The 24,036-nt window shown below is 62.4% G+C and overlaps 8 protein-coding genes across 8 annotated transcripts; 4 read left to right on the forward strand and 4 right to left on the reverse strand.

The window, feature by feature from the left end:
* Positions 1 to 60: 60 nt before the first annotated feature.
* RHTO_03125 (37S ribosomal protein) lies at positions 61 to 958 on the forward strand (the record flags this gene model as incomplete). Its single annotated transcript, XM_016416797.1, has 3 exons — positions 61 to 783; positions 844 to 887; positions 952 to 958. The coding sequence occupies 3 exons, from the start codon at positions 61 to 63 to the stop codon at positions 956 to 958; spliced, it is 774 nt and encodes a 257-aa protein (XP_016276516.1).
* Positions 959 to 1,244: 286 nt separating this feature from the next.
* RHTO_03126 (glycyl-tRNA synthetase) lies at positions 1,245 to 3,826 on the forward strand (the record flags this gene model as incomplete). The annotated part of the gene is made up of 8 exons (XM_016416798.1): positions 1,245 to 1,464; positions 1,584 to 1,606; positions 1,673 to 2,190; positions 2,249 to 2,398; positions 2,477 to 2,642; positions 2,697 to 3,201; positions 3,263 to 3,589; positions 3,660 to 3,826. 8 exons carry the CDS (start codon positions 1,245 to 1,247, stop codon positions 3,824 to 3,826), a joined length of 2,076 nt encoding a protein of 691 aa, XP_016276517.1.
* A 169-nt stretch (positions 3,827 to 3,995) lies between these two features.
* On the reverse strand, positions 3,996 to 8,430 carry RHTO_03127 (sterol regulatory element-binding protein cleavage-activating protein; the record flags this gene model as incomplete). The annotated part of the gene is made up of 5 exons (XM_016416799.1): positions 3,996 to 6,435; positions 6,493 to 6,806; positions 6,868 to 7,069; positions 7,127 to 7,623; positions 7,681 to 8,430. 5 exons carry the CDS (start codon positions 8,428 to 8,430, stop codon positions 3,996 to 3,998), a joined length of 4,203 nt encoding a protein of 1,400 aa, XP_016276518.1.
* A 226-nt stretch (positions 8,431 to 8,656) lies between these two features.
* On the forward strand, positions 8,657 to 9,288 carry RHTO_03128 (diaminohydroxyphosphoribosylamino-pyrimidine deaminase; the record flags this gene model as incomplete). Its single annotated transcript, XM_016416800.1, has 2 exons — positions 8,657 to 8,687; positions 8,762 to 9,288. The coding sequence occupies 2 exons, from the start codon at positions 8,657 to 8,659 to the stop codon at positions 9,286 to 9,288; spliced, it is 558 nt and encodes a 185-aa protein (XP_016276519.1).
* Positions 9,289 to 9,437: 149 nt separating this feature from the next.
* On the reverse strand, positions 9,438 to 11,534 carry RHTO_03129 (UDP-galactose transporter; the record flags this gene model as incomplete). The annotated part of the gene is made up of 7 exons (XM_016416801.1): positions 9,438 to 10,063; positions 10,123 to 10,274; positions 10,331 to 10,371; positions 10,425 to 10,916; positions 10,977 to 11,031; positions 11,097 to 11,353; positions 11,436 to 11,534. 7 exons carry the CDS (start codon positions 11,532 to 11,534, stop codon positions 9,438 to 9,440), a joined length of 1,722 nt encoding a protein of 573 aa, XP_016276520.1.
* Positions 11,535 to 11,881: 347 nt separating this feature from the next.
* RHTO_03130 (uncharacterized protein) lies at positions 11,882 to 16,387 on the reverse strand (the record flags this gene model as incomplete). Its single annotated transcript, XM_016416802.1, has 7 exons — positions 11,882 to 12,577; positions 12,637 to 13,011; positions 13,053 to 13,279; positions 13,341 to 13,686; positions 13,755 to 13,882; positions 13,940 to 16,016; positions 16,073 to 16,387. 7 exons carry the CDS (start codon positions 16,385 to 16,387, stop codon positions 11,882 to 11,884), a joined length of 4,164 nt encoding a protein of 1,387 aa, XP_016276521.1.
* RHTO_03131 (Armadillo-like helical domain containing protein) lies at positions 16,386 to 19,499 on the forward strand (the record flags this gene model as incomplete). The annotated part of the gene is made up of 7 exons (XM_016416803.1): positions 16,386 to 16,598; positions 16,659 to 16,730; positions 16,797 to 16,956; positions 17,017 to 17,733; positions 17,791 to 18,615; positions 18,676 to 19,382; positions 19,443 to 19,499. 7 exons carry the CDS (start codon positions 16,386 to 16,388, stop codon positions 19,497 to 19,499), a joined length of 2,751 nt encoding a protein of 916 aa, XP_016276522.1.
* A 120-nt stretch (positions 19,500 to 19,619) lies between these two features.
* On the reverse strand, positions 19,620 to 23,777 carry RHTO_03132 (DUF221 domain contaning protein; the record flags this gene model as incomplete). The annotated part of the gene is made up of 5 exons (XM_016416804.1): positions 19,620 to 21,176; positions 21,232 to 21,794; positions 21,849 to 22,052; positions 22,113 to 22,179; positions 22,236 to 23,777. The coding sequence occupies 5 exons, from the start codon at positions 23,775 to 23,777 to the stop codon at positions 19,620 to 19,622; spliced, it is 3,933 nt and encodes a 1,310-aa protein (XP_016276523.1).
* Between the last annotated feature and the right edge of the window lie 259 nt (positions 23,778 to 24,036).

Genomic DNA, 24,036 nt, shown 5'->3' on the forward strand with positions numbered 1-24,036 from the left:
CGTAGAGTCCAACCCTCGCCTGCTCACTTCTCTCGCCTTGACCAACTCGCTCAGTGGACGATGTCGGCGCTTGCCTCGACGTCGAGGACGCTGTTCCGCGGCGCACTCGCACAGGCAGCACGGCGACAACCCTCCCGCGCGCTCGCAACCGCCCCCGAGACCCAGACGACCACCACCGTTGAGGAGGAGCGACCCGAGGTGCGCGAGTCGGCGGCGACGTATCAGGCGCCGCTTCCGGGCTCTGCAGTCCTGCCAGACATGTTCAAGGCGCCTGCGAAGCTCCCCGGGCAGGACTTGGTGGGTGGACTCCCTGGCGCCGACGCCTACGCTCGCCCGGTCATCTCGAGCGGCCCTCGAAAGGTCCGCTCGTACGATCCCTACAAGCTGCACGTCTTCTCGAGCCGCAACAACACCATCCTCACCTTGTCGGCCGTCCGCCGGTCCACACACCCCGCGCTCGCCAGGTCGAGGGGTCCGGAGCAGGACGAGCACGAAGTCGCGGTGGGTTGGGTCAGCGGAGGGTCGGCAGGGTTCAAGGGCGCGCAGAGGTCGACGTACGACGCGGGAGTCGAGGTCACCCTCCAGATGGTCAAGCGCATCCGCGAGATGATCAACCCGCCCGTTCTCGCTGGAGGAAGGAAGCCAAAGACGATGGGACCGGCGCCGACCGAGATCGAGCTCGTCTTCAAGGGTTTCGGAGCAGGGAGGGAGGCCGTCTTCAGGACGCTCATGACGGGAGATGCCGACGTCGTGCGGTCGTTGATCAGGAGGGTCACGGATGCGGTGCGTCCACTCTCGGCTGCTGTCACTTCGTTCATCTTGTCTGACCCGGCTACGGATCAGACGCCAATCCCCGTCCCCGGTACTCGTCCCAGGAAGCGGCGGATGTTCGTCAACCGTTCTCTCGCTCAGTCTCCTTTGCTTCCTCGAACTGACTCTTGCTCCGTTCAGGGTCTGAGCGCGCGGCACGAGGCAGTCAGAGTGGAATCGGAGGAGTGTTGGGGATACCGCAGTCGAGCTGCAACTTGCATTTCTGTATCGTTCACATGCACGAGACGAGGGCATCGTCGGGATCCGTCGCTTCCGCTGCTTCCCTCGCGCCTCCTGCGGCTGGCGGTGGGTTTGTACTAGCTGCACGAGTCTCATACAGCGCCTGCACGTCGCAAGGAACTTTCGCAAGCCAACTTGACAGCCCGCTTTCACTTCCACTTCTCGCTCTTGCTCTTCACTCGCTGGCCTTGTGCATGCTCCGCGGCCTCGTCCAAGGCACTCGCACGACACTCGCAGCTACACCGTTCCTCACACGCCCGCTCACCTCGTCCGCCGCGCTCCTCGCCCGCTCAAAGATGAGCCAGCCGACTTCGACGACGCCCGTCAAGGACGCCCACCCGTTCGAGCGCAGCCAGCTCGAGAGCTTGCTCATTCGCAGGTTCTTCTATGCGCCCGCTTTCGAGATCTATGGCGGTGAGTCGCACCGAATCCGTGCTGTCGTCGTCCGGGTTGAGCTCCTGGCAGATGAAGCGAGCGAGATCAAGTTCGCTGATCTTGTCGGGCTCTGCGTGGGTCGTGCGGTGCGTGTGCAGGTGTCAAGGGTCTCTACGACTACGTGCGTGCTGTTCCCACCGCTTCTCCGGCCGCGACAGAGCTGACCTCTCGCTCGTCCTCCTTGCAGGGTCCTCCCGGCTCGTCGCTCCAGGCCAACATCATCGACACATGGCGCAAGCACTTCATCATCGAGGAAGAGATGCTCGAGCTCGACACGACCATCATGACGCTCTCGGACGTCCTCAAGACCTCGGGTCACGTCGACAAGTTCACCGACTGGATGGTCAAGGATTCCAAGACGAACGAGGTCTACCGCGCGGACCACCTCATCGAGGGTGTCCTCGAGGCGCGCTTGAAGGGCGACAAGGAAGCGCGCGGCGTCAAGGAGCTGCAGGAGGAGGAGGACGCGACGGCCAAGAAGAAGAAGAAGAAGGTCAAGTCGGTGGCGGTCAAGCTCGATGACAAGGTCGTCGAGGAGTACGAGCAGATCCTCGCCAAGATCGACAACTACACCGGCGCTGAACTTGGTCAGCTCATCCGCGAACACAAGATCGTCGCGCCCGAGACGGGCAACGAGGTCACGCAGCCTGTCGAGTTCAACCTCATGTTCGACTCCAACATCGGCCCTACCGGCCAGCTCAAGGGGTGCGTTGTAGACAACTCTCAGTCTACCGGATATGCGCTGACGGTTCTGCGCCCCCAGCTACCTCCGCCCCGAAACCGCTCAGGGTCACTTTGTCAACTTCAACCGCCTCCTCGACTTCAACAACGGCCGTGTCCCCTTCGCCTCGGCACAGATCGGTCGCTCGTTCCGTAACGAGATCTCGCCTCGGTCGGGTCTTCTGCGTGTCCGGTGCGTGGACTGCCATCTTTGCTTCGTCGAGTTCGTTCGTAGCTGACGAGGTTGCTCCTTGCGGCTCGGTTTGCACAGCGAGTTCACCATGGCTGAGATCGAGCACTTTGTCGACCCGCTCGACAAGGCGCACGAGCGCTTCGAGTCGGTCAAGGACATCAAGCTCCGCTTGCTGCCGAAGGACGTTCAGGCAGAGGGTCGGACCGACATCTCGGAGATGACCATCGGCGAGGCTGTCAAGACCGTCAGTCTCGCACCAGACTTTGATAAGGCTTGCTGCTGATGTCTCGTCGCGCAGGGCATGGTTGACAACTCGACCCTCGGCTACTTCATCGCGCGCATCTACCTCTTCCTTACCAAGATCGGCATCAACCCCGCCCGCCTCCGCTTCCGCCAACACATGGCGAACGAGATGGCTCACTACGCCGCCGACTGCTGGGACGCCGAGATCGAGACCTCGTACGGCTGGATCGAATGTGTCGGTTGCGCAGACCGCTCCGCATACGACTTGACTGTCCACTCGGTCAAGACGCAGAACAAGCTTGTTGTCCGACAGGCGCTCAAGGAGCCTCGGATCGTCGAGCGCAACGTTCCCGCGATTGACAAGAAGGCGTTCGGCCCGCTGTTCAAGAAGGATGCGAAGGCGATTGAGGAGGCGATCAACGCGCTCAGCGAGGAGGAGCTCGTGAAGGCTATGCAGCAGTTGAAGGAGCAGCAGCAGGCGACTGTCAAGGTCAACGGCCAGGAGTTCCAGGTCCCTGCGAACGTCCTCACGATCACCCCGACTCAGATCAAGGAGATGGGTGCGTCCGTGCTCTTCGTCGGAAAGGAGCTGAGCCAGAACTGACTGCCTTCTCCGCACAGTCCGTGAGTTCGTCCCGAACGTCATCGAGCCCTCTTTCGGTATCGGCCGCATCCTCTACTCCCTCCTCGAGCACTCCTTCTGGGCTCGCGCCGACGACGTCAACCGCGGCGTCCTCTCCCTCCCTCCCGCCGTCGCACCCATCAAGTGCCTCATCGTCCCCCTCTCCTCCAACTCCGAGTTCAAGCCGCTTGTCGCCCAGGTCTCGCAGAAGCTCCGCAGCCTCGGTATCGCGTCGCGCGTTGACGACTCGAACGCCTCGATTGGCAAGCGGTACGCGCGCAACGACGAGCTCGGCACGCCCTTCGGTGTCACGCTCGACTTTGCCTGTGCGTCGTCGGCTGCTCTTCCTTCTCTCCAGTCTTGAATTTGTCGAACTCACCGATCTTGTGTGCGAAGCCGTCAAGAACAACACGATGACTCTCCGCGAGCGCGACACGACCCTGCAGCTCATCGGCTCGATCGACGAGGTCATCCAGGTCGTCAGCGAGCTCTGCAACGGCTCGCTCTCGTGGACCGACGCCCAGAGCCGCCTCCAGCCTTACAGCGGCTCGCAGGATGCGTAGATAGGGATGGCTGGGTAGAAATGTCAAAAGAAGCCTGAGATTCGCTTCCCCTCTCGCCGTTTAGAGAGTCTAGCCGCAAGGAAGTGGCACAGGGGATGCATGGCAGTGCGGAGATACATATCCTACGTCTACAGACAACACGGAGGAAGGAAGAAGACTCTCAGACGAACTATAAACCCAAAAATCCGCTCTGCTGCGCCACCACACCGTTGTTCTGCTTCTTCGCCGAGCGCAGTACGATGACCCTGTTGCCGAGCGCGACCGATACTCCCTTGCCGTCCAGTGCGGACACGACGGGTCGAGCGCGAGAGAAGGGGAGGTCGGCCGTGTTCTCTGCGAAACGGATTGAGGATGGCCTCGTCGCGGAAAGCGATGCTCGAGGCGAACGAAGTGCATGTACTGCACTAGGTCGGCGCTGCCGTAGTGTCGCAGGTGGCGCGACCGATTGCGACGCCGCGTTTCCGCCTTCCTCCCGCTCAGCCTGCAGCAAGTCCGCAAGACTCGCCGTACCCTCCTCGTACCCCTCGTCGTAGGGCGTATTTGCACGACCAAGGCCCATTGTCCATACCTCCCATCCCCGCTGGCCCGCCGCCTCGAGCGAGCGAGCCCGCCGGAACCCGACCAGGCGTCCAGCCATGACCTCCCAATCGCCGCGGTCGTCGAGAGGCATGCAAGCGACTTCGACACACCGCATTGGCGACGTCGGACCGGAGCTGATACTGTCGAGCGAGGCGATGGTGTCGGTATCCGGCGCAAGGGGAACGGTCGAACTGCGAGGCGAAGATGGCTGAGAGACGGTGGGCGAGGTGGCCATGGGAGGTGGCGGAGCCGGCGAGCCCAGCATACTCAGGCCGTTGAGAGAGCGGTCTCGCGTTGGCGAGCTGGAGCCGGACGACGAGGACGAGCCGTTGCTGGCGTACTGTCGCGTCCGCGGTCGAATAGGCGAGTCGCCGAGAAGGGATGGCTGCTGCTGCGGTCGTACAGGTGTCGGCGGCTTCTTGCGAGGCGAGAAGCGACGTGACATGCCGTTGCTGAGGGTGCGGACCATCGCAGGACTGCCAACTCCCATAAAGGATGACCGGCTTCGAGCGATCGTAGCGACGTCGTCCGCGTTGCACTTGCACGGCTCGACAGCTGCCGTAGTCGGAGGCGCGTAGACGCGCAAGACCTTCAAAGTCGAACGGTCGGAAATGATGGCGACGACCCCATCGTCGACTTGTTCGCCGCAGTCCGAGCAGGTCTGCCGTTCAGGGGCGGGCAGGAGATGGATTCGTCGCACGGGTCCGTCGATGGCATGCGTCTCAGCAAGCAAATGTGCTGGACTTGCGAGAGATCGGAAGACGACATGACCGTCCGAGTAGCCTGTTGCGAGGAACCCTCCTTCGGCTCGCGAGACGGCCAATGCAGTGAGCCGAGCCCCAGCGCGGCCAACGTAATCGTCGAGTACGGTTTCTTCGGAACCGGCGTTGATGGAGACGAGCTGAAGGTGGCCATCGTGCGACATTCTTGCCAGGAGTGGCGTAGCCGAAGGCGAGCCTGCGCATGTCGCTGCGACGAAAGTCGTCCGGGTCGACGCATCTTGCCGAGAATCGTAAGGAGCGACAATGATCGACTGGCCGATTGAAGGCTTCCACCCCGCCACGGTCCCGTCGCGATGGAGTGCGAAGAAGACCGCCTGCTCGTCCGAGTCGAAGTCTCCCGCATCGACAGAACCGTACAGAGACGGCATCGTCGATGCATTCACGAGTCCTGCGCCGCTCTGAGCCGTCGAGCCGCGCACAGCGAGCGCAAGGATGGGCGACTGGGTCGTGCGAGTGCTGTTCAGAGCGAGCGGAGCGCCGCCGTCCTCGAGCGACCATACGTGAAGCCGGCCTGTCGCTGTCGCAGCCGCACAGAAGCGTCCAGTAGGGTCGACGACGAGGGCGGAGAGGACTGCAGGCTCCGCGTCGACCGGTATGTCGAGCGTGACCGAGACGCCGTGCCGCTGCCTAACGAGGATGCAGTCCTCGAGCGCAGCCCAGCTTGCGACAACGTCTCCTCCGCTTGCGATGAGCTCGACGTCGTTGATGTGCCGCGCCGACATCTGCTTGACGACCTCGACGCCTGCGTCCGGCCTCTTCTCCGCTTCTTGCTTGCGCCTCCTCCGACTGCCTGGTCCGCCGAGCCGGCCTTCGCTGCCCCAGTGGGCCTGCAGCAGCTCTGCGTCCTTCAAGAGGTACAGCAGGAGCAGGTAGAGCAGGCCCATCACAACCGCGATCGGGAGGAGGACGAGCCCGACCTTGGTGACGATCGAAGGCGCCGAGTCGGTCGGGAAGAGCAGGTCAATGCTCTCTGGCGCGGCGAGGATGTCTTCGTCGAAGAACTGGATGGAGACGGTGGGCTCGAGGTAGACTTGCACGCTGGTCGCGTTGGACGGGTTGACGAGCTGCCAGAAAGCCGAGGCTGCTCCGGCGGGAATGTCGAGGTATGAAGATGAGGAAGGGTCGGAGGTTTGGCCGAGACGGAGGGACCGAGTGATGTCGGGCGCGAGGGAAGGTGCGAGGAAAGGTCGGTCGGAGGAAAGGGCGGTCTGCGAGCAGACTGCGGGCAGGTAGTGCTCGCTGCCGTAGCTGTTGAGGGCAGAATGTCACTTCATGTACGACTCGATTAGCAGGAAGCGGACGAACAAAGCCCAGAGGAGCAGGTTGATCGCCCATAAGAACGCGACGGTCGACGTCTTCGCTGGCCGATCGCGCAGCACCTTCCACGCCGACTTGACCGATGCGCCAACGGACGCAGTCCTAGAAGCTCCTGTGCGTCCTTTCTCGCCTAGAGCGGCCGAAGGGACGGCTTGGTAGCCCAAGGACGGATTCTGGGCGAGGAGGTCGGCGAGCTCGAGGCGTTGAATATCGATGGACAGGACTGTCGAGAAGAAGGTAATCTCGAGGAAATAGTCGACAACCAGAACGACGGCGCCGAAGCGGATCCACTCCCGCATGACCTGGCGAGGGCGATGATGTTCAGCTTGCGACAACGGCAGAGGTGCGAGGAGCGGTGCTCACGCTGATCTGAACCCAGCACAGCAAGAGCAGCGCCATCAACTCCTCCACCGCGAGCAGGATCGTCATCTCCACGCCGACGGAACGCAAGCCGATCGACATGCGTTGCGGGACAGGCAGGTTGACATCGGTGCTTGCGATGGACCGGAGGACGAGAATCATGTTGTCGAGGCCGGAGGTGAGAACGAGGAAGGCGAGCAGGTTCCTGTCCGAGCGGCGAGGTCAGCGAGCTGTGAAGGTCAGCGCGAGGGATGGTACTCACCAGGGTACCAGTCCGAGGCTCCAGCCAAGAAGCCAGCAAATACTGACCGACATAATCCCGCTCGCAGCGAGCTCGACGCAGCCGGTTACAAGCAGACCGAGTTTCGAATGGGCGCGGAGCTTGCGGATGTATCGCCAGACGTAGAGGGCGACGAGGAGGTACCCCACGCCGTAGATGAGGTTCTCCAGTCGACGATGGTGACCCGCCACAGTCAGGTGCGGGAGGTACTTGAGGACGATGTGTCGAGGCGGCATCCGGTTCTCGGTCGTGACGCCCATCGGGTCGGCAGCTCTGCCCGTTGCCGACGACCGCTGGTCCTTGCGGTCGACTACTTCTTGCACGGCCTTTCGCCAAGCCGACGAAGCCGCAGATCGCGCTGCATTTTCAGCGACAGTCGAGTTGACTCCGGGTAAAGAAGAGGGGGCGAGAGGCGCGGCGATGGGTCCGTCGTCGAAAAGGAAGTTGAGGACCAGCTGCTGAGCCGATTTGACGAGTCCCTGCCACACGAGAACCGAGTGAGCATACACAGAAACGAAGGGCAAAGCGCCACGCACATGTCGATCTCTGCCGACGCCCACAAACGTCTGCGAGACTGTAAGCGGCAACGCCCGCGACTCTGTTCTCGGACGTGGAGGAAGGCTCAACGTCCGATGAACGTCCTCGTCGCGCAGCAGCTCGTCCTCGCTGCTCCACCAACCGACGGGGCTGATGACCGCGCAGCGCGGACTGCCGTCTTCCTTTGTCCGCAAACACCGGTTGCCCTCGATTTCGCCCGCCAGTAGACGCCTTTCCAGCTCTTCCTGGACTCGCCAAGTCCGATGCAAGACGACCTTGCTGATCGTCCCTCGCCCGCCGACCGCTCCTGCGCCGACCAAGACCTGCTCGACGCGTACTCTCCGTCCTCCGCCTTCCCTCCCCGTCTTCTCGTAGAACACCTTGACCCTGTCCCAGCATACCTCCTCCTCTGTCGAGATCAGCCCTTGCCGCTTCATCCCGTCCAGTTCCCATACCAGCTCGCCTCGTCCGCGGCGGGTAATCGCGCTCGTACTGATGTCGAAGATGGATCCGGATGGCGAAAACGTGAGGAGGATGGCTGGCGAGAGGAGGCTGCAGATTACGAGGGCAGTAGCGAGGAGAGAGAGAGTCTGGTGTTGCGAGATCCACACGCCGAGAGATGCGAACCAGTCGGCGAGCTTCGCGTGTACCGTGCCGACATACTGCCGTCCTACCAGGCTGCTCGCAGCTGCTGGCGAAGGCGCTGATGGCCGTCGCTTCGCCCGCGACCGAATCCCGACACGGGCCATTCGATGCATGCGAGTAGGGCGGGGCGGGGATTAGACGCGATGGCAGGGCATTCCGAAAGGCGTGTGAGCAAGTTCGAACCAGGCAAAGCAGCAGCTCAGCGAGTTGAGCGCGAAGGTAGAGACGGAGGAGAGCCGAAGAGGATGTTGGCAGTGGCCCATCGCTTCCTCTCCGCCAGAAGTGGCGCTACAGGTCACGACAGCTCCTGAATACCGACGAAAGAGCAGCATGACTGCCCAGCCAACTCCCACGACGTCCGGTGCGTCCGCGCTCATCCTCATCGGTTCGCGAGACTCGGACGGCTGACTTTCCTCGTCGACGCCTCCTGAGCAGACGCTGAGCACGTCAAGTACATGCGACAAGCGCTGGACGAGGCTCGCAAGTCCGCACCGGTCGAAACAGCGTTTTGTGTCGGCGCCGTCATCGTCTCTTCCTCTTCGCACCCCACCTACCCCTCCGCCGTCCTCTCCACCGGCTTCTCGCGCGAGTTGCCAGGCAACACACACGCCGAGCAATGTGCACTCGACAAGCTGCTGTCTCCCTCGTCGACGGACCAGACGCAATTCGCCAGCCCAGCCATCTCGGGCGACGAGAGGGACAAGTTGCTCGACGGCGCCAGCATCTACACGACGATGGAGCCTTGCTCGACGCGGCTGAGTGGGAACGTGCCGTGTGTGCAGCGGATATTGAAGACGGGCATCCGAAGGGTGTACATGGGCGTCGAGGAGCCGAAGGATTTCGTCGAGTGCGAGGGGACTAGGTTGTTGCGCGAAGCGGGACGCGAGGTATTCGTCGTCGTGGACCCTCAAGATCCGAGTCTGGGGGACGAGTGCCTGCGGGTGGCTCGGCGGCGGGAGTAGGCCAGGATGTGCTTGTACATAGACGAGTTCACCTCGCTGCTCGTGGCGCTCGTGGAGAAGCTGGTAACCCGAATATGCTGTATTACTGCTCTAGATGAGAGATGCAGGGGAGATGGAGAAGGGTATAACGGGAAGCGCGCGTGAATACCTTATGCAGTCCTCGGCAACGGACTCCTACTCCTCACGTTCGGGTCAGGACTCGCCGGCGTTCCCGGTGCCCTTCCACTCGAGTACCCCTCGCCTGCCACTGGGTCCGCCATAATTGGCATGCTGTCCTTCCGCTCAGGCATGCCCGTCCCGTTCGTCGCCGCTTGTTCCGCGGCTCGCACCCGGGCAAGCGGTCGAAGCGGGTCTTGCGGGCTGCCCGGCACAGACGCCGGGAACGCAAACTGGTGCGCTGGGGGTGGTACGCTGTCCCGAGGCGGGTCGTAGAGCGAGGTGTTGGCGCTGTGGCTGTGGGTGTGTTCGAGGGACCGGCGGTTGTCGAGCGGGAAGACCGCGACCGAGTGATCGGGCGTTTGCGCGCCTAGCGGGCCCGAGACAGAACGCCTGTAAGATGCTGAGGCGAGGCCGGCTGCTTCGGCCATGGAAGGGGTTGTGCCGGATGCGGTTGCGTGGAGAGCGAAGTTGGCGGCTGGAGTGTAGGAATGGGATGAGATGGGATTCGAGCCTGAGAGGCCGCGCGCCGAAATCGCAGGGATGAAGGGACCCTTGGCGAGTGAGGGGGAGGGGAGGGAGGAGGGGAGCGGGCTGTCGGTGCCGGACCGTCGAGGTGCTGCGAGCCAGTTCAGTGTCAACAGGTCTAGACATACGCGGCTAGGTGCAGCGACCCACCGTCTGGCGAGTTGTACATGTACGTGCTCGCAACGACCATGCAAGTGCCGACGAGGAAGGAGAGGGTGACCTGGAAGTCGAAAAGGACGATTCCGGCGCAGAAGGACAGGACGATGGCGAGTGAGGTCGCAAAGCCCTTCATGATGTTGTCGCTGCTCACAAAGACCCTGTCAGACGAGCTTGCGCGAACGCCTAGAAGCTGACGCACCTGTACCGGATGACCAGCGCCGTGACAAGTCCACCGAAGACCTGCAGACGCAAAGTCAGCTTGCGGCGGGAAACATGCGATGTACTAGACGCACCTGGATTAACACGACCGCCCATGCCCACCCGCCAAAGTTTGCAAAGACCGGCTGTCCAGCGGTCGGGTTTGGAGTGGTTGAGCCGCCGCCAAAGAGGCGGAAACCGGGAGCGAAGACGGCCGTGGCGGCGGGAAGGAGGGAGAAGAAGGATAGCTGGACGTTTCGGATCCAGAGGTCGGCCTTGCTGCCCTTGAGGACCATCTCGAAGTAGACGCCTGCGAGGCCGGAGGTCATGCAGGCGCAAAAGACGGCCGCGAGCCCCTTGTACTTGTCCATCTCGTGCGAGCCGTGCGACGTCGAACCCGATGCTGTCGACGATTGGAGCTGGACGACACCAACGCCTGCCGCGAGGAACAGCAAAGCGAGCCATTTCCGCGCCGATAATCGTCTTCGCAGGAGGAAGACGGAGAAGAGGGCGGTAGTAAGAATTTTCAGGTTGTAGGTGACTTGGAAGGTTGGGACGTCGAGGTTCGAGGCGGCGACGAATTGAAGCTGGGAATGAGGGAGAGTAAGCGTCCACCTGACGAGCCTACGCAAGCGAAGGTCCCGTACATTGTTCTGGACGACGTAGAGGCATGCTGGGATTGAGAGTTTCCAGCAGTCGCTGCTGTAGACGAGCAAAACAGCCTGTTCAGCGGACAAACGAGGAACAAGCGGAAAGAGGGAGCACACCTGAATACCTCCCGCCACATTTTCCGCCCGCCTGCCTGTATCCGCTCTACACTGACCGCCTCGCCGTGCACAGGCCCTCTTCGCCGTTCGTGCTCGTCCGCCGTTTCAAGCCGCGAGTAGTCGTTGCCAGACGAGGGTGCCGCCTTGACCGCATTCCGAAACGCGATGGAGAGCGAGATGGCGCCCTTGAGCAGCTCGTTGAGCAAAACTGCGCTCGCTGCGCTGTACATCTTGTCCTTGGGCACCGAGATCCGGCTCTGCGTTCGTCCAACGGATCCGTCGGCGGATCAGCTCCAACACCTCGCAACTCCTACGGCAGGGATGGGACGCGGGACGTACGTAGTGCAGTACGATCGTCAAGGCAGAGTTCTGCACAGTGAGCGTTACGAGCGAGATGAGCGACAGCGGGACGCCCGCGAACGTTGCTTGTCCTCCCATCGCTCAGTCCTCGCCGTCGGCTCGTGGCGTGGCGTGACAAAGCGCGATAGACGGAAGCGAGCAGTGTGCGTACGCTCCAGCGCAAACAGAAGCAAAGCAGCGAGGAGAGCGACGCGTCGAGGTCGGAGAAGCGCATCCCGCTTGCTCGATCGCTTCGCAGGCGGGAGCGACGACATTTCTCGCCTATAGCTGGTCGTATGGCGCGATGTGCGAGCGTACAGTACGTTAGAGATGAGCGGAGAATCAGGTCGCAGGAAGCGGGAGGAGGAGAACGAATAAATCGAGTTCGAGTGACAATAACGAGGAGGAACGACAACAGATAGATACGAACACAACAAGAGAGGGCACTATACGGACCAGTGCGACGCCTGCGCCCTGCTGCACGCCTCGTCGAGCGCCTCGACCGCCGCCGCGTCCAGCATCGGCATGTCACCCTCAATCCGCAGATCCTCGTAGAGAGCGTGTCGACTGGAGGGCTCCATGCCGGCAAAGAGCGCGAGTGAGCGGTTCGAAGTGATGCCCGCGGCGAGGAGAGGGTCGGTGAGGGGAGCGAGGGACGGGTGCAAGGCGACGAGGAAGGCTTCGAGGGGTGGGCGGTAGGAAGAGCCGGCGGCGGGGCTGTTGGTTAGTGGCAGCGAGGGTTGGCTAGGCAATTGAGGCGCAGGAGTCGACGAGGCGGCCTTGACGACCGTCATGTCCGTAGGTTTCGGCTCCGTCGAAGGCGAAGAGGCTTTGATGGCTGAACTGCCCGTCTCGCCAACGCGAGAGCGCTCGATATCGAGGTCGTGATCGCCGCTCTGAGGCTGTTTCGCCTCCTCCGCGTTCCGGGGCGCGTCACTCGGGGCGGGAAGGGGCGACGCGTCCTTCGCTAAGGTGGATGGCTCGGGACCTGCCGGCTCGTCTTGCTCGACGGGCGCATTCTTGGTCGCAATCTCGCGCTTTGCAGCGTCCGACTTGACCGTACCGCTTTCGCGGCGAGGATGCTTGGCGGCGGGAAGCTCGGACGAGTCGCTGAGGCGCTTCTTGCCCTTCTTCGTCGCCATCTGTCGCTCATATTGTCAGCCTTCAGTCGACCAGCCAAATGCGGAGGAAGCGGGCGCACCAGCTTGTCGTGCTTGGCGACGGCCGCAGCGACGGCGTCGTTCCGCATCGCAGGTCGCCAATTCGGATCTGCGAGGAGACGGCTGTCCGGCCCGTGATTGTGTGCAATTGTCGCGTTGGCTTTGACCACAAGCTTGCCATCGTTCCGCGTGACAGTCGAAAGGCGGAATGGACACCCGTATTTGCGGCGACTGCAGGTGATGGAGCGGACTGCCAGGACTGGCGTAACGCCCATCTTGGGGACGAGCGACGCAGCGGTCGCCTTGAGTAGGGCTTGGAGATTGGCAAAGAGTTGACCTGGGCGCGGCATGTCGGGCATATCGGGCAAGGGATACTTCTTGGTGCATTCGAGGACAAATTTCTTCATCTCGACCGCCTGCAAAAACGGTTGTGGTCAGCGAGACGACCTCGACAAACGTCAAAGAGGCGCCTTGCAGTCCGCCGTCTCTTTCCTGACCTCCCGGGCTTGCCCTTTGCTTCGGCGTCGGACATCTCGTCCTCGTCGAGATCTGCGCCGTCCTCGTCGTCCTGATCCGCAAGATCCTCCTCTTCCTCCTCTTGGTGATCTTCCTCAACGTTGTAGGCGGGTTCGGAGGCGGCAGGGGACATTCCCTGAGGCGTCTCGAGGGGAGAGTCTTCCTCGTCTATTGTTGACGAAGAGTCAATCGCGGAACGTTGTGCCGGTCTCGAGACGCGTTCACGCACCTGGTATAGGATTCAGCAGGTTCTTCCACTCCGTAAGGGCTTGATCCGCCCTGGGCCAGGAGGCGAGCTCGCTGTAGCCTGGCAATGCCTGCCAGTCGTCGACGCAGTTGCGAGTCGAGTTGCGGAGCGCGATGACGATGTTGCTGGCCGTGCTCAGCGCGAAGCCATCGGGCGCCGTTGCGATGCAGAAGAGCGCAATCATGACGGTCGACAGCGGCCATGGCGGGACGTCAACGGATCGACAGAACGATTCGTAGTCGCGCACTCTGGAGGCGTACGCCGCGCGACCTCCCGTACCGTGCGTATATGTCTCCATGTGCTTGGCGATGATCTTGCGAGAAGGGCGCTGCACCGCGGCTGGATCTGGGCTCGTCAGCGGATTGATGAGGGGTAGCAGGAGATGAGGGCACGCACGTGTCCCAACTTTGCGCTGCTCGCAAACACTTGATCCCGGTCGTGAACAATGGCCGACATTGCAGGACAACCTGGGCGGACGGTCCAGGCGTAGGTCGTCGTAGCCCAGAGGGGCGGTATCTCCTTTCCTGCGAGTGAGCCCATTAGTGTGGCAGCGGACGAGAGCGAACACAGAGCCAACGCACTCCACATCGCCTCCTCCGCTTCGCGCTCCTCCTCCTCCTTCGCCGCCCTCCTCTTCTGCTCCTCATCCTCTGCCTTCCGCTTTGACTCCTCCTCCGCCTTTTTCCGCGCTTCGTCATCGGCGGCCTTTCTGCGACGCTCCTCCTCCTCCTTCTTCTTCCGTGCCAGGGTGGCCAGTCTTGCCAACTCCTGTCGCTCCCGCTCCGCCTTCTTCGCCTCTTCTTCCCGAGCAGCGAGCGCTCGACGATCCCGCTCTGCCTGTCGAGCCGCCAGCTCCGCAATCTTGGCCGTACGCTCCTGCTCCTTTCGCAGCTCCGCCTTGCGCTCCTGCTCCTTCCGCAGCTCCACCTTGCGCTCCTCCTCTTTGCGCATCTCCTCCTGACGCTCCTTCTCCTGCGCCTCCAGCTCGGCATCCAACTTCGCTTTCGCCTCAGCCTCCTTCGTCCTGCGCTCCTCCTCGAGTCGTTCCTTCTTCTCCCGCTCGACCTCCTTGCGCTTCGCTTCCTGCCGTGCCTTCTCCTGCGCCTCGAGCTCCGCATCTAAGCGCGCTTTTTTCTCCGCCTCCTCCCTTTTTCTAGTCTCCTCCCTCGCTTGACGCTCCTTCTCCTTGCGCTCAGACGCGAGGCGTTCCTTTTCCACGCGCTCTGCTTCCGCCTTCGCTTCACGCTCCTTGCGCGCCGTTTCCTCAGCCTCGCGCTTGATACGCTCCTCCTCCTGCAGTCGCGCACGCTCCTTCGCCTCCGCCTCCAGGCGAACCCGCTCCTTCTCCTCCGCCTCGAGCCGAGCATGCTCCTTAGCCTCCGCATCAAGCCGAGCCCGCTCCTTCTCCGCAGCTTCAGCTCGCACGCGCTCCACCTCCTCCTCTCTCCGCTTCTTCTCCATCTCCTCAGCATCGGCTTGAGCCTTCCGTCTCTCCTCCGCCTCCTGATCTCTTCGCCGCCGGGCCTCGCGCTCAGCTTGTTGCGCCAATTCGCGCGCTTCATCAGCTTGTCGCTGAAGCTCAGCGAGACTCGGCTTTGTTGGCGCTGGCGGAACGTACGGCGCAGGACGAGGTGGTGGAAGTGGGCGAGTGCGGAAGTCAGGACTGGTGGGTTCGCTTTTGGGCGTACGAGGCGCGGCAGAGGAAGGGATGGAGGGTGATTTGTGCGACGAGCGCGGGGCGGGAGTAGCTGGAGTTGCAGAAGCGGGAGGACGAGTCGTAGGAGGGGGAGGTCGGGGCGGAGTGCCGGATTCAGCGTCGCGATTCGAGCGAGGTGGTCGGGGAGGCGGAGTACCGGATTCGGCGGACGACGGCGGACGAAGAGGGATAGGTTGTCGTGAAGGTGTGCTGGTAGTGAGAGAGGTGGCAGTGCGGACCGACGCGATTGCGGGAGGCTGGGAGGTTGACGAAGGAGCGGGGCGAATGGCGACGGGTGAAGGTGCGCCGGACGAGGCGGCTGTTGTCGGCGCCGGTATCACAGCACTGTGCAGATGAACAGCGGGCGATGGGTCTGGAAGAGGAGGGGTTCCAGCTTCCGATGACCTGGAAGCAGGCGTCGTCTGCTTCGAATGCGCAGAAGCCGTCTGGGCTGCGACATGACCCGGAGGCAATCGTTGAATGGACGGAATTTTTGGCGCTTGAGCGGAGGCAGGATTAGCTTCCGTCAATGAAAGCGCAGGCGGGCGAAGCTGCTTATTCGCGCCTTTGGGCGGCGACTTGCGAGGGTCGCGGGGTGGAGACGAAAGTCGTTGCGGAGGCGGATTGACGGGGGCAAGAGAATGACCTTGAGGAGGATGAGTCGCAGCGGGTTGCTGCCAAACAGGCGGTTCGGGTCGCTCAACGAGACGGTGCGTAGACGGGGACGTCGACGAGCCGTGGATCCGATCTGCGAGTGCGACAGAAGATGTAGCGTTGGAGGCGGTCTGGAATCCGTCTGCCTGGCGGACATGGCGTTTCGCAGGACTCGTCGGACGAGGGGGAGGAGGGATGGAAGCGTTGTTCGCCTGAGGCCCATCTTTGGGCGGGGACGACTGCGGTCTCGTTGGTATCGGAGATGCAGTCGCAACAGGCTGTTGGGGCCTGCTCAGTCGCTCGCGCAGCTGTACAAGGGCTGTCAGGACGGGAATACGCTCGAGGAGACACAAAGATCGCGCACATTGATCCCTCGCCCACTTCCTCCTTGCCCGGTACTCGTACTCGATCCTGCGCGACTTTCCGCCGCCTGTTCGCCGCCCATCCTCGCAAGAAGACTCCCGCCTTCCCCGCCGCCTCCCGAAGAATTGGTTCGCTGAAGGAGAGACGGTCCCTGCGACGGCTGCGGCGGAGTCGCCTGCACAGTCGGCTTCTGTTCAGCCTTGATCGGCGTGCCGCCCAGCGAGTACGAGCCGAGGAACGCTCCCGAGTTCATTCGGGCGGCGAGAGAGGGTTGCGCGAGCTGACCGTTGCGTAGGCCATTCTGTTGGCCGGCCATGGCGGGTCTAGCCAAGCAGTCTGCCCTTGAGAGCTTCCAGCGGTTCACCAGTCGAGCGAGTGGATTGTCGAAGTTCAAGCGGACAGAGGAGGAGAGGGTCTGCCCTCGGCTCATGAGCCAACCGCTGCTTGGACCGTATGCGACCAGCTCTGCTCTTTCTGCGAAGCACTATCAGCTCGTCACTGCCGTCGAAAGCGCGCCCGACGACGAGGCGAGTCTCCCACTCCTCCTCATCTCCTCATCGCTCAACTGACCTCCTCTCCCTCTGCAGGCGGTGAATGGGGTGCTAGTGGACGCGTGCAGGCGGATACGAGACTCTTGGGTGAAGACGGCGCCCACGCCAGTGCGCACAAGGCCTTCTTCTCCTCCTCTCGCCTCGAGTTGAAGCCGATGTGGGGTTATCTCGCAGACGAAGGCGTCGCACGACCTGGTCTTCCTGCTGTACTGCCGAACGCAACGACGAGACCCCTCGCTCGCACCGGACGAAGCTGCCCTGCTCGAAGGAGAATGGGCCCTGCCGACCGCAGTCTTGTTGGCGGGAGGAGGGCGTCTGCGCGAGCGACAAATCGGCATGTACAGCAGCCCTACCGTGTTAGCCGTCCCTTGCTGACCTCGTTCACTTCACGCAGGCTACCGTGCTTGCGCCGAACTGTTCCCTCCGGCCTTTCACCCTCTCAAGCTGCTCCTCATCAACACAATTTCGCACGACGTGTCCGTCCCGCCTAGCGATGATGACGCCGATAAGCGATGGTCGATGGCACTGCGCGCAGTAGGGTCCCCCAACATCGTCTCGCCGGAGCTTCTTTCCGCTGTTCAGGCGCAGATCTTTGACCTCCTCGCCGCCCGCACCGTCGCCGAGTCGATCAAGCGACTTGCGTTGGCCACGGCTCTCTCAGTCGTTCAGTGCGCAAAGGACGAGAAGCTCGATGGCGCCTCAGCATTAACCGCTCAGACTCGCGCGCGGGTCCTCTCGCTTCTCCTACCGCCTCCTCCTTCTTCCGCCTCGACTTCCTCTCGGCAACACCACTCTCACCACTCTCCGGCTTCTGTCACACTTCTCGCCGCTCTCTCCTCCGCCATCGCACCATCTTCGCCTATACACCCGATTCTTCCGAGCGCGAAGGACCGCATCCAGCTTCACGCCTCGCTCCTCGATCGCGTCCTTGATACTTTGGACATCAACGATACGTCGAGGAGCGTGTGGGCCGTGGAACGTGCGCTGAGAAATCTCGCGGCAGAGTTGGAAAGGCTCGACGCGGCTGAAGCGGACGCAGTGGACGCTCCGATGGAGCTACTGTGGCGTGCTGTCGATAGACTGCGGAGAATTGGTACAGCACTGGCTGAGGGTGCGTTTGTCGCTTCTCTTTCACCGTCCCCAAGTGTCGACCCATTGCAACCCACAGGCGCCATCGTCTCGGCTCTTCGCCTCCTTCCCTTTTTCCGGGACTCCGTCTCGACCTCGCCAAACACCTTTGACGAGCTGCTTTCCCGCATACAAGTCCGACTCGTCCGCCCTGAGAGCTCCGCTCAACTCCTCTTCGCCCTCCAATCGCTCGCGCTCCTGCCTCCCTCGCGATGGACGACACCGCCTTCCGATTCGATACCATTACGGCGTTCGACATGGGGCGAGCGAGAATGGGCCGCCATACTTGCCTCACTCGATTCGCCCGACTCGACAGTTCGCCTCAGCGGTCTCGCCCTCGTTCGACGGGTCGACCCGAACCTCGTCAAGCTGCATTACGAGCGACTCCTGAGCTCGTTGACTTCGGACGATACGCATGCCAGCGCCACCAGCTTCGGCAGCGGTGCGAGTCGGAAGAAGCGGCGGGGATGGATAAAGCAGCGGGACGAGGTCGTCGAACGGGTGCTGGAGATCCTGCCGTTCTCGCCCGACAGCACGACCGGGAGAACGGCCTCACCCTCATCTCCCAAGTCGCCTCGCCTGCCCTCTGCTTCGTCCCTTCTCGCCCTCCTCTCGCGCCCCGAACTTGACATTCCGCCCACACTTCCTTTACCATCCCTCGTCCTTCCTGTCCTTTCCTTTTTCCGCGACGCCCCGCCTTCGCAGCAGCTCTTCTTTGCCCAGCAACTCGTCTTCGACGCGGAGGAGCAGTGGAAAAAGAGTCTGATCGCGGGACTCTGGGTTGCCGGGACAGCTCATGTCTTGCGCGACGAGGAGGCGGAACGAGCCGCAGAGTCGTTACTCGCATGGCTGATTGACTCGTCGGGTGAGCACAAAGCTCTCGTTGGGCGAAGCGAACGCTTGGCTGACCTCGCCGTATCCGAAGCCGATCTCGCCCTGGTCGAGCTCCTCCAGGAACCCCTCCTGTTCCTCGTCCTTCGCCTCATCGCCCTAAACCCGTCGTGCACCTTCCTCCGAGTACAAAACGCCATCTTCCGCGCTGAGCCGTCATTCGCATCGTCCAAGACGCATCACCTTGTCGCCAAGCTCGAGACAGCACTTCGCGACTCTGAGGAACGACAAGCCCTCATCAAGGCCGGAACAGCGACAGCCGACCGATCACTAGCCGACTTCAGCGCCCGAATCATACCAACTCCTCCGATCGAGTCCTCGCCTTCTTACACCGAGTCGCACGCCTCCTCTCCTGCACTATCCTCGCACCGCTCTCGACTCTTCCATCCACCGTCCGCCCCGACGCCGTCTTCAGCTCCGTCATCCCCTCTCACAACGACCGACCAGGTATCCTCGCCTCGCGCACCTCGCTCAGCCCGCGCGCTCGAGCGAGAGCGAGCCGATCTCCGGCGAGAACGTGGGGACCGAGGAGGTCGTGGTAGCGGATCACGAATGGTGCAGAGCCTGATGGAGCGAGAGGCGCTCAGCCTGGAGCATGACGAGCGAGGACAAGGGGAAGGCGCAGAAGACGAACGAACGTCGAGCAAGAATGCGTTGGAATGGCAGAGTCTGTCAAGCGGTGTCGGCTTGGAGACAGGTGCTGGGGATTCGCAGCGTGAGGAGCGCGAGACGAGCGGCGAAGTACGTCGAGACTGAACCCGACCCATGCCACCCGCTGACTCTCGCTCTCTCATCGTACAGCCCCCTGATGATCTGCTCATCGAGCTAGAGACGCTTGACCCCTTCCGTAGGGCCTGAGTATGCGTAACTGCGATGCTGAAATTACGAGGGAGGGCTAGGACAACATAGGTGACGTGATGCGCGCAGGGTATTGGAGAGAAGCTATATACTCGAGAGGGATGCGTCCGCGACGCTATGCTACGTGTCGTCATCTACTGCGCCTTCGTCGCGGCGGACGAGCAATTTGCGGAACCATCCGTCCTTGGCCGTCGCGTTCGCATCTGCCTCACGGTCTTTCCGCTCCTGCGCCTTGCGATGCTCTTCTCGCTTCGCATGCACGAGGTGGCTCCGACGCTCCTCCTCGAGTAGCTCGCTTCGAAGAGCCTCGGCCTGCGAGACGGACGGCTCGGTCGCTTCGGCGATGGCAGCACCCGCAGGCGCATGAAATCGCGAGAAGGACCGGATCGAGGGAACGAGGGAGGCGGAGCGGTTTGTACGGGCGCGTGTAGGCGAAGTTCCAGGCCCGGCCGGCGAAGTTGGCGGTTGCGCGGTGGTGGTCGACGCGGAGACGATGCGGGAGAGGCGAGAGGGCGAAGGCGGCGGGACAGACAAAGTCGAACGGCGAGGCGAGGTGGCTGAAGGCTCGGCGGCAGACTCTGGGAAAGGATAGCCGGGCTCGAGACGATCTGGGGATGCCGTCGACGGCTCGAACGAAGGGATGGGCGGTGGAGATGGCTTTGGTGCGCCTGGATGCCGTAGCAGGACAGGCGAATGCCGGATCGACTGCGGCGAAGGAGGACTGGACGGCCGAACAAGACTAGGCGAGGTCTTTGGCGAGAGGCGAGCGGCGACGTCGGCCGCGACACGGATCCGCTCGGTACCTTGAAGCGTGTATGCCGAGTCGTCTCCAAGGGCTGAGGACCGCCTTTGAACCTTCTCAGGATCGCCTTCCTCCGGGCGCGGCTCGAGTTCTGCAGTCTCTTCCATCTCGTCCCAGTGACCGATTACACCCTTCCCACCTTCGCTTGAGACGAGCGCGCGGCCGCGGTAGTCGACCGTGTCGCCGAGATCAACAGGCTTGAGCGGGTCGCGAGGCAGCCAGAGAGAGCGCGAAAGCGGAACGACCTCAGCTGGATTCCGGTAGCGAAGGTGCGAGACTGGGCGATCGTCGCGGATGATTGGCGGATGCGCCGTAACAACGCTCGATGCGTCGGGCTTGGCAGGCGGGGTTGCACCGGTCTGAACCGTCGCAGAGGATTCGGGGAGAGCGGCGGAGTGAGGGAGAGCACCAGCGTCCGTCTTGTCGGCCTGTACTTGGGCGGCCTGCGTGTGCGACACCTCGGAGTCTTCGTCGCTCGATGCGACCGGTTCGAGCATAGGTCGCCGCCAGTCGTCCGGCGCCGTATTCGCCCGCGTGTGAGACTTCTCCGGCTGGTCGCTCGGCGCTGCCCGCTCCGACTGCCACTTGCAATGGCGCCGATCGAACTGGACCGCCTTCTGACTCGACAGCTTCGCGCTGGGGTGCAGAGCGAGGCTCGGGATGGTGACAGTCGCCAAGAAAGCGAGCGAACGGAGCGTTCCGCCGACGGAAGATGCGCGGCGCTCTTCCTCCTCGGTCGGAAGTGGCGCGCTTAGCTGAGCTTGAGGGTCCTCGCCGTTACCGCAGATGATGTCGATCTTGGCTTCGTCGAGCTCGTCGAGGAGATGGTCGAAATACCGAGTGCCGAGAATTTTGAAGGCGATAGTGATCGGGATCTGGGCGGCTAGAAGTGAGCAATGAACGAGCGTGAGCAATACGAGAGAGGCTCACCAGAGGAATGCACGCGCCGCCATACGCAAAGCGCTTCAAGACCCAGAAGAACGCCACAGCAACGAGCTGGGACAGGACGGCGATGTCGAGGCTGTACCGGAAGACGCGGCGGAAGATCATGCGCCCGCCCAACTCGAAGTTGCGGCGGTAGTAGACGTGCGCGAATTGCTGCTTCATCGTGAGGACGGCGAAGGAAAAGTAGATGAACGAGAAGGGGACGATGAGCGGGTTGAGGACGGCGAAGACGAGCGTGAGCGATGTGACGAAGAGGTGGTTTGCCAGCCACGACTGCTGGCCGAAGAAGCGAGGCACGCCTTCCGTCGTCCGTTTGCGCGGGGCGACGTATTTGCGGATCGAGGCGTGATTGATCCAGGATATGCCGAGGAGAGAGAGCTCGATTCCGGTGTGGACGCCGGTCTGAAGGAGGATGTACGAGGTGTAGAACGTGGAGGCCTTCGGGAACGCGCCGGCCAGAACGGTCAGGACGGAGACAGGTTGGCGGAAGGCGTTGAGGAAGGCGGAGAACGCCGTGATGCCGATGACGAAGATGATGAGAAGGTTGACTGAGGGGGAGAGCGTTAGCAGCCGGTCCAAATACTGAGGGACCGCAGACTTGCCGACGAGGAACTTCCAGTACGCCGCCTGCGTAACCAATGACCACTTCGACTCGGTAATGAGGGTCTTGCCCTGTCGTTGAAGAATGCCAATGACCGTAGGCGTGTACATGTTGAGCAGCGAGATCAAAGCGGTCGGGAGAAGCGACGGGACGAGACTAGCGACTCGAGCGAGAGGAGACCGATGAGGACCGAGATTGGCAGGACCTGAAGAGGGTGGGCGTCAGCGGGCGAAGGAAGAGCAGTAGGATATGGGCCGAGACGCACCCAGATGATCGTGACGGCCCAAACGAGGGCATTTAGCAGCGAGTTGCGGAGGAGGTCGGAAGACAGGCTAACGACGACCAGCCGGTGCCAGTGCAAGTCGCGGAACTCGGGCGCCATCTTGACCTTCCACTCGAGCGTCATCCGACCGTAGATCTTGCCAACGGGGCGGTACCGCAGCTCCTTGCGAGCACGACGAGCGTCGTCGGCCCGCGCGAACGTCACGAATGCGGTGGACGCCGCTTCAACAGTCTCCTTCTGCGACCGCTGATCCTCGATGAGCGAGTAAAAAAGGTTGTGCTTGGCGAGAAAGTAGTCTACGGTCGGAACCGACGCAGAGCGGAAGCGGCGCAGGCGGATTAGGGGCTGAAAGCGGTCGAGGATGGAGGGGTGGTCGGACCGGAGGGTGGCGAGCGCGTCCCAGAGCGTTCTGCTCTGTAGATCGGCCGCTGAATCGAGGAACGGCCGCAAAGCTGCAAGGAGTTCCGCGTCGCCCGCTCGAGCGTCTCGTTCGACGTCGCCCTCGGCCCTTCGTCTGCCAATATGCCCCTTGATCCACCGCCACGGAGTCATGGGCGGCGCCAAACCTTGCTTCGTGCGTTCCTGCTGCCGCACTTCCTCCCGCACCCAACCCATCACATTCCGCGCCAGCTCGACGTGCGCCGTCTCGAGTTGATGGAGAACTTCTTGGTATTTCGTGAAGTAGAGCTCGTTCAACTCCGTCTGGCGTCGAAGAAGGACGATCTCCGAGATGAGTGGCGTGTCGTTTTGCTGAGAGAACTTCTTGTCGTCTCGAGAAGCGGGCGGGTACTGGTCGGTCGAGCTGGACGGCGAGCTCTCGCGGAGGTGATGCTCGAAGTACGAGCGGATTGCTTCCTCGGACCGCAGTCGCGGAGGGATGTTGCGCACGAGGACGGTCCGGTAGCGCCAACCGAGCTCGCCATCGGCTATCGAAGGGTCGAGTTCGGGCGAGAAGGCGACATCGAGTGGCTGCTGCACAGCGCCCGTCTCACTTAGGCGTTGACGACGCTCGGCACTATCGGCGAGGAGTTTACGCAACTCGCGGCGACGCATGCGGAGGAGGCCTCGCCCAAACCACACGAGCGTGGCGAACCAGGCGAGCGTTGTGAGCCAGACAAAGGTCGTGTGGACTGGCAGGAGGAAGAGGCCTTGCTGATTGTCGACGAGCGCGGTAATGGATGCTCGGTCGATCGAGTCGGTGTCGAAGCGAGAGGCGGCGTAGACAAAGTTGATGCCCATCAAGACCGGGAAGGCGGTGAGGAGGAGGAAGGTCGTGAAGAAGAGGGTGCCGCGGAGGAAGCGGATGTAGGTCGCTGCGTCGAGGCCGGCGTGCGATTCGTAGAAATGCTCGTCGCGTTTGTACGCCTCGATAACCCAGGCGAGCGGCCAACGTGAATAGTTGGGAGTCTTTAGGCCCGCGACGTACGTCCTCGCCCTGTACAGGTAGCCCATCGCCCACGCTTCGACGCCGCGGTCGGGAACGGGCTGCCCCTGCTTCCGGCGAGCATCCTCGTCTGGATACCGTCGCAGTCGCTGCAGGATCTCCTTAATGAGGAGGCTTCCAGCGATCACGGCGCCCGACGTGATAGCTGTCGACTTCAGGCCACTGAAGGTCGAGCTGTAGGTCCGCTCGTCGAGTGTCGCCATCCTACGGGCATGTGCGGTGAGATCAGCGGAAGAGGCGTTGAGCAGATTGACGGCGTACCCTGCAGCTCCTCCGCTCCTGAAGCTACCTAGTACTGTCCAAGATCCTCCTCAAGATCACTACGCCCCGTCCTAGCCGTCAAACGCAACTCGCGGCCAGCGATGATGTCGGAGGTTGAGCGACGGCGAGGAGACGAGGGGACGAGTCGGAGTGGCTGGCCGCCTTCTAGCAGGCACGAGTGCAACTTCGGAGAGGGTTCAA

This window comes from Rhodotorula toruloides (assembly GCF_000320785.1).
Source record: "Rhodotorula toruloides NP11 unplaced genomic scaffold Scaffold2, whole genome shotgun sequence".
NCBI classification, from domain to species: Eukaryota; Fungi; Basidiomycota; class Microbotryomycetes; order Sporidiobolales; family Sporidiobolaceae; genus Rhodotorula; species Rhodotorula toruloides.